The 6760-nt window shown below is 40.5% G+C and overlaps 1 protein-coding gene across 2 annotated transcripts; it reads left to right on the plus strand.

Annotated features, from left to right (window-relative positions):
* The first annotated feature begins 780 nt into the window (after nt 1-780).
* LOC147458581 (uncharacterized) lies at nt 781-4259 on the plus strand. 2 transcript variants are annotated; one of them, XM_086513242.1, is made up of 8 exons: nt 781-1332; nt 1393-2012; nt 2140-2301; nt 2401-2564; nt 2664-2807; nt 2895-3072; nt 3196-3234; nt 3314-4259. In XM_086513242.1, the coding sequence occupies exons 1-8, from the start codon at nt 876-878 to the stop codon at nt 3371-3373; spliced, it is 1824 nt and encodes a 607-aa protein (XP_086369368.1). In that variant the 5' UTR covers nt 781-875; the 3' UTR covers nt 3374-4259. The 2 variants fall into 2 exon arrangements, with proteins under 2 accessions (XP_086369368.1, XP_086369367.1); XM_086513241.1 differs by having other exon boundaries at nt 781-2012.
* Nucleotides 4260-6760: the final 2501 nt, after the last annotated feature.

Genomic DNA, 6760 nt, shown 5'->3' on the forward strand with positions numbered 1-6760 from the left:
GAGGCCTCCAATTAGAGTTTCCTCTCTTCAAATAACTACTTGGGCTTCTCCAATGAAGTACTAAAGCTTCCATGAAATGGTCACGACGAGGAATCGAAGCATCAATTTAGGATTTTTAACAGGACAAATGAGCACTGCATCTGTGCAATGGGGAGCGAGACTCGGGGCATTCACTCTATATACAAAATGAGATGCCACCTGCGAGCGGACAACTTTGATAAAACCCCTATATAAAAATTATATTAGGGAATATGACCACCCTTTCTACACTTATACGATAATCAATGAAGAAAATTAGAATATCCTTATCTTACATATAAAATCTAGGTCTCACATGATGTAATTGAGTAAAACTAATCAAAAAGTGTGTAGCATAATGACTGGCAATGTACTAAGGAACAACTTCTGTTGATAATTAGATATACCTTCAATGTATCTTAGTTTGACTTTCAAACTATGTGCCCGATCAGTGTGCACTCTAGCTTCAATTCTGACCCATCTAAATTACTCAAAAAACATGGTTATAAAGTTGTGTTGGGTTCTTTGTGTAATTTTGCATCTATACAAACTCTTATAGCATTCATCCCTCAACAAATGAACTATAATTGCAAAACAAGCGATTGATACAAATCAGTTTTAGTTCTTGCATGTATACTTTTAAAGGTTATCAAAAGACTAAACTGGAGTGTCCACTCGTCAAAGCTCCATCAGCCTACCGGACTTACCATTGAAGGTCATTTGGTGAACAACCTCGAGAGAATTTAGGAGTTACTGGCCTAGCCGCCTAGTACGTTTGGACCGTTTGGTCTAAAAGTTAAACCGGCCCGCCTGTAAGCCGCCTGTAAGCAGATCAATACAGAAGAGTTCACAGCTCAATGGATGTGCTGCAGGGCCACGTCAAAGCCGCGAAGAAGAAGGCGCGGCTTGGCAAATCGAAGAATGGGCTTCCAGCTTGCAGTAAGGAGCACTCAAGACCGTGCTACAGCGCCATGCCTGCTCACCGTATCGTCAAGATCCCAGCCACAGCCACAGCCACGGCGAAGTTTGAGAGATCGGCTCAAGGATTGCATGAGGCTAAATGTGGCAGCAAGGGCGAAACTACAAGGCGGAGACGCCATCACAGACGAAACCTTATCGAAAGCCGACCTCGCCTCATAATCACAGACCAGATCTATCCTCGACCATCTCCAAGTGCAGGCTGCATTTGTCCAGCAGTGTCTCATGAAGTCGTGCAGCCTGAAGTTGATTCAAATCTTCTCCAGAAGCCCAAGCGCTTGAAGAAATATAGCCATGATGGTGGCTCTCGGTACCTGCAGACTATTTCTAGCTCAGGTACAAATTTCTGCAGAGTTCACGAAGAAAAGTCAAGGTGTAACGTAGTGTATTTTGCAGAGGCAGCTAATTCTTCCGCATTATCTTTCTGTTCTCGCCTTGGTGGAGGTCATCGTATTTCGGGCACATCTGGTTCCGTTGGCCGTAATTCAGCTGAGCATCCCACCGGTCGATGTCACCGGCCTGATTCCCAGCAAGCTCTCCCGTTTAACGTACCGGAGATTTACCAGCTTGTCGATGCGTGTGATGCAATCGAGGCTCTGGACAAGAACCAGTTTCCTCGCATTAGTCTGGCTCTCGAAGCCAGCTCTCCGGAAGCTAATGAACAACTGCCTGACAGACGTAGGCTAGGGACTCAACGCCTAAGCTCAGAGTTTCCTGACCTCTCTCCCCTCCTCAGTGTAAATGCCAATGAATGCAGAACGATACTTAATGATGTACATCTTCCATCTTCTGTTTCGGTGGCTGCAACTAATTCTGCCTCCTCAAGCTTGACTCTGCTTTCCCATGGGGATCAGAGAAGCATCTTCCATTGGAAAGGCTATGGAACTGAGTCGACCGGGGGTCTGGACATAATAGGTTCGATTCCTTCATCTCCAACCGTGATGTTTAAGCAGATCCTCAAAGATCCATCCTGGGGGCTTACACCGCTGATCGAAGCAGAAACATCTAAATGTGAGGTATGTTTCACAATTGTCGCCTGGTATAAACACACTATGCTCGTAAAACTGACAGATATGAGGTATCTGCGTGGCTGAAATTTTTTATAATTGACAAGATGGTCTTTGCTGTTTGTCAACATTACAGAAGTTTCATTTGGCCGATGCAGCAGACGATTTGGACGATATGCTGGATAATCTGCATGAAAGAGAGGGCTATCTTTCCCTTCTCTGGGGGTATCTGGAACGTAGCCATACCACAGGAATATATGAGCCGCATCGCTACTTTGTAGTGGTTTGGCAGATTCAGGCAATCCTGCTCTCAATGATATTTAAACAGACCGGTGTAATTTTCAGGCAATCAGACTTAAAGTCGACTAATTACTGTACTTCGGTTTTTATCTCTTAGCATGCGTCAAAATACAAGTATCAACTTGATACACTCTTCAGAGCAGTAAGCTTGCTGGATCGATGCCTATGTTCTGGAACTCTGGTCAATCGTCAGAGGCTCTGGCTCCTTGGGGTAGCCTGCATGTGTATAGCGGCCAAACTAGAAGAAACTCAATTCTCAAGGTGTGCTTTGAAAATTAGCGGGTTCGAACATGGTGAAATACCGTTCGTTAAGAGATAATCTTCTAGTCATTAGAATGATGCAATCATCTTCATTTGCAGTATCATCTCTCTCATGGAAGATGTCTGCACAGACACTGGACAACAGCCTTGCTTTACAAAGGAGCAGCTGATTTGGATGGAAACTGTCGTTCTACAGGTCATCAATTACGAATGTTTAACTCCCACTGCTGCCACGTTTATATGGTAATCAGACACTAAGTCTAATAATATGCATATGTTGGCCCTTTTCAAGTTTTCATTACATTGGCTAATTATCATTGTGTTTCTCAGGCTGTATCTCTGGGATTTCAGGAAAGATAGGGAAGTGCAAACCCTTGCTTTCTATATCCTTTGCCTCTCACTGACAGACTACGAGGTGCTGCGGTTCCGAGCATCTGTCATATCCGCCTCGGCTGTTTTCCTCACCTGCATTATCTTGAATCGAGTTCCGCCTCTGTTTGTCATGGAGGTATATATGATATGCGGAACAGCTTCGAATTCAATGTGACAGTTTCTTCATTTTCTGTGGTTATAAGACAGGGATTTTCTGACCATCTGGCGGTCATTTGTACATGACTTTCTTTAATTACAGCTGCATTGGACGAAACCTGCAGTTTGCAGCTGCGTGAAGGTATTATTTTCCAGTTTGGCATCACAATAATTTGCAATAGACTGCGAAGGTTAGCTACTAACGAGACAGGATGAGCCAGAGATTGGATTTCCTCTTCGCTGAGGCATCGGGCATGCGAAGATATACGTCGGACATTTGACAGTAGCAGACGGATATCAGGTGCAGAAACAAATCGCCCGGTCCTGCCTGATCAGTAACCAGTTTATGCCGAGGCAAATTCGTACATTGCATTATATTGTCTACATTATTGTTGCCACAGGCACCAAGGCAGATCAAGACGAGGACCTTGGTATCTTTAAAGCTTATATGCACATAACTGATGCGCATGATTTTTAAACCTGAGTACTCTTAACCTTCCTTAACTCAGGAGAACGACTGTGAATGAGATAAGTGAATCCTATGGAAGCAGCAAAAAGTTGAGTTTTGCATTGCAGCAAGCTTGTTAGGATCGTGTGCTCTGAGCTCACCGAATCGGGTGTTTTACATGTGAACCGAATCGGGCATTAGTGAGAAGGTGCAAAAACCGTTCTGTTTTCATACAAGAATAACCTGAGCACGAGATTAACGCCAGCTTCAGTTTACATTGTGCAGTGTATAGAAAGCATAATAACAGCCGGTCTTGAATCGAACAGTTTCTTGCTGCTGTTAACATTATGTTGATAACTCTAGAACCAAGTACTGACTTATAGTATGTTAAGTATTCTCTCAAATCCATTGCTCTCAAATCCATTGAGAAACATAGTTTACATTAGATCTAACTCTTTCCTGGAGTCTTGCGACAGCAGCAGCAGCAGCAGCGACGATGACGATGTCAGCGTTACGATTTGAAGGGTATTCTTTAAAAGGCCAGGCATTGGATTTAAGAAATGGCATCATTCCCTTGAAGGAAAAACATACAGTTGTTGATTGGATAGAAGAATTTTAAGAAGGCACCGTGTTTGGTGACCAATATTGATATAATTTCTATTTACAAGCCTTGAGAAGGCACTCTTATTTTGGCATAGCACGTCCACATTTCCAATGCTCTCGCACGTTCGTGTTTACTAAGAGACTCTTATTTTCACATAGCAGTTTCACATTTTCAATGCTCTAGCATGTTTGCGTTTTTTTAAAATTAGATGACCACCATTGAGCATGTACTTCCCTTCGATTGATGGATACCCTATTATATTCCACAATCTTATCTAAGAACAAAAGTACACAACCTCAATAGTAACTATATTCATGAATATCACTTACGCAGAACAACAATTAATGTTTCACTAAAACTCGTACCTTAGTCAAAGAAAAAACAAGCAAGGCGCATGCAGTAATCCATGGTGATTGCTTATGTATGTGCCTGACATTTTGCAATTTTCATACTCTCCACATGTTTCAAATGTCCCATATATTGGTGTCAATAACTCAAACATCTATGTCAATCTCTTTGCCAAAAAGGAGTAGAATTTTCTGGAGGTAGACCATGTTGTCCATCCTTATCGATAACAAGTTCCATAGAAAAGGTCTCTTCATTCGTAGTCTTCATAATCGAATCTTGCTTTCAAGATTTGTAAAACATGCATTGTAACACAAACATGCACTATAAGAGGAAAGATTGAGAACCGCTTCTAATACTGCCAAATAACACATAGAAATGGAGAGAAAGAAAAATGTGTGAGCGATAATAGGAGTAGGAATTTCTGCAGCAATGATTTAACAACAATATCCGTGGTAATAGGTACGGATATATTACCGCGTCTATTGCCGTTGCTATTACCGCTCAAATTATCGCTACGCACCTATACAAAAATAGAGGTGCTCATTTGGGCCACCCATAATTAGATGGTTCAAATGAGCACCTTGATTTTTGACATCGATAAAACATACAAAGCATCAATTGCTTTTTAAAAAAATGTAAAAAAAATATTAGACTTAAAAAATACATTACCTTGACAAATTGAAGTGCAAAAAACAAATATTTTAAAAAAGTTTCAAATAAGATCAAAATTCTAATTGAGTTTTATATACATGTGATCATAGAGTTCTTTGTGCCACATTTGCACTTGTAAAAGAGGATTACAAAAAATTATCTATCTATCCAAGCACTCTTCCTCCTCGTCCTCTTCATCGTCCATAGGTTCATATGTTTGATCACGTTGACTCTACCAAAACTAAATACAATAAATTAACAACTCAAAACAATTAATACAATAAAGTTTGTTTAAACTTACCGCTTGTAGAGATCCGATAGTTGAGTTGAATTGCTCGCGAGAGATGTGATGATTCTTCAACAACCATCACCAAATATTGAATTCTGTGTGACACTCTCGATACTTGACCATCTCTCTGGTTAGGCGACTCAGAGTGATATTTTCCTAAAGATGCAATACAAAGAGAAATTCACAATCTAAAATCTTTTTGAATCAGTTTAGGACCGGTGGTAGCTCTTATTTGGATTTACGACCTGGTTGGCTGCTGCACACCGTATACTTGATTGCTTATTTTTCAAAAACTTTTTAATGTAGCCCTCCAACCACTGTGCAAAAAAACGCTCATTGGAGACATTTGCGAATCGAGCATGCAACGCTTCCTCAATGTAGCGTGCATGTTAGAAGCAAGCTAACCCATGTAATATTTTTTGAGAGCTTTATTTTAAAAACACTTATTCTTTTGATAAATCGAGAATATTGTAACTCTTATTTGACAAGTGGATATTGTAATCTATGAGTTGGAGCTATAAGCTTCCAGATTGTATCAATTTATCCTTAGTTAGAGCTCTCAGATGATTTGGCTAAGGTATAAAAGCCAATTTTGTAAAGTTAATTTCAAGTTTTTTAGATAAGAAATACACAGCTGAGCTTACGGCGCTTACTTCCCTCTTTCTCATGCTTTTATCTCCCTTATTGGTTGTCACATTGTAGTATCGTCTGTTGCTTTGCAACAGACGCTTTTATCTCCCTTGTCGGTTGTCACATTGTAGTGTCGTCTGTTGCTTTGCAACCACAAGTAAGAGCTCTACGCGTAAACAAATCATGATAAATCATAGCTTTTGACGTCGTCGACTTGTGGCCTAATTTCATCATAAGTAGGAATATAAGCTAGGAAATCACAAACTAAGCATAGGCGGGGTATTGGGGCATTATTGCTTAGCATTTAGATGCATTCCGGGTTAGAAACGACTAGGTCAAAATCTCACTGCTGTTAATAATCGCATTTTTTGCACTTCACCTAAAGTGAGATTTGAAACTATAAGCAGATATGCTTAGGTCTTATACACTTATCTTAGTTTCATAACATTCGGATGTCGTTTGATGCTGTAACAGTCATGCTTTGTTTGCCAATTAGTGACCAGCTTTTGGTGACTTAGGTAATTTGAGTGTAGCTTTTGTTAGATACGAGTTGTTTAATTTTTTGTAAGAGATTGACACCCTCTTGTAGCCTCTATGCACTAGTTGAGTTAGCTTCATCCCATGGATTGAAAATTATGTTCGTGGTTATTGCTATGTCTGCAATAAGATAAGAGTGAGGTTAGGAAATCCATCCACAT

Source organism: Adiantum capillus-veneris, chromosome 5 (genome assembly GCF_014529385.1).
Source record: "Adiantum capillus-veneris isolate H3 chromosome 5, ASM1452938v2, whole genome shotgun sequence".
NCBI classification, from domain to species: domain Eukaryota; kingdom Viridiplantae; phylum Streptophyta; class Polypodiopsida; order Polypodiales; family Pteridaceae; genus Adiantum; species Adiantum capillus-veneris.

Bases quoted from the DNA above. Each gene is read 5' to 3' on its own strand.
- LOC147458581 (XM_086513241.1), top strand. From the start codon at position 876: ATGGATGTGCTGCAGGGCCACGTCAAAGCCGCGAAGAAGAAGGCGCGG. The intron at 2,013-2,139 runs GTATGTTTCACA...TCAACATTACAG, and splicing joins CAGAAACATCTAAATGTGAG to AAGTTTCATTTGGCCGATGC. The intron at 3,235-3,313 runs GTATTATTTTCC...AGGATGAGCCAG, and splicing joins CAGTTTGCAGCTGCGTGAAG to AGATTGGATTTCCTCTTCGC.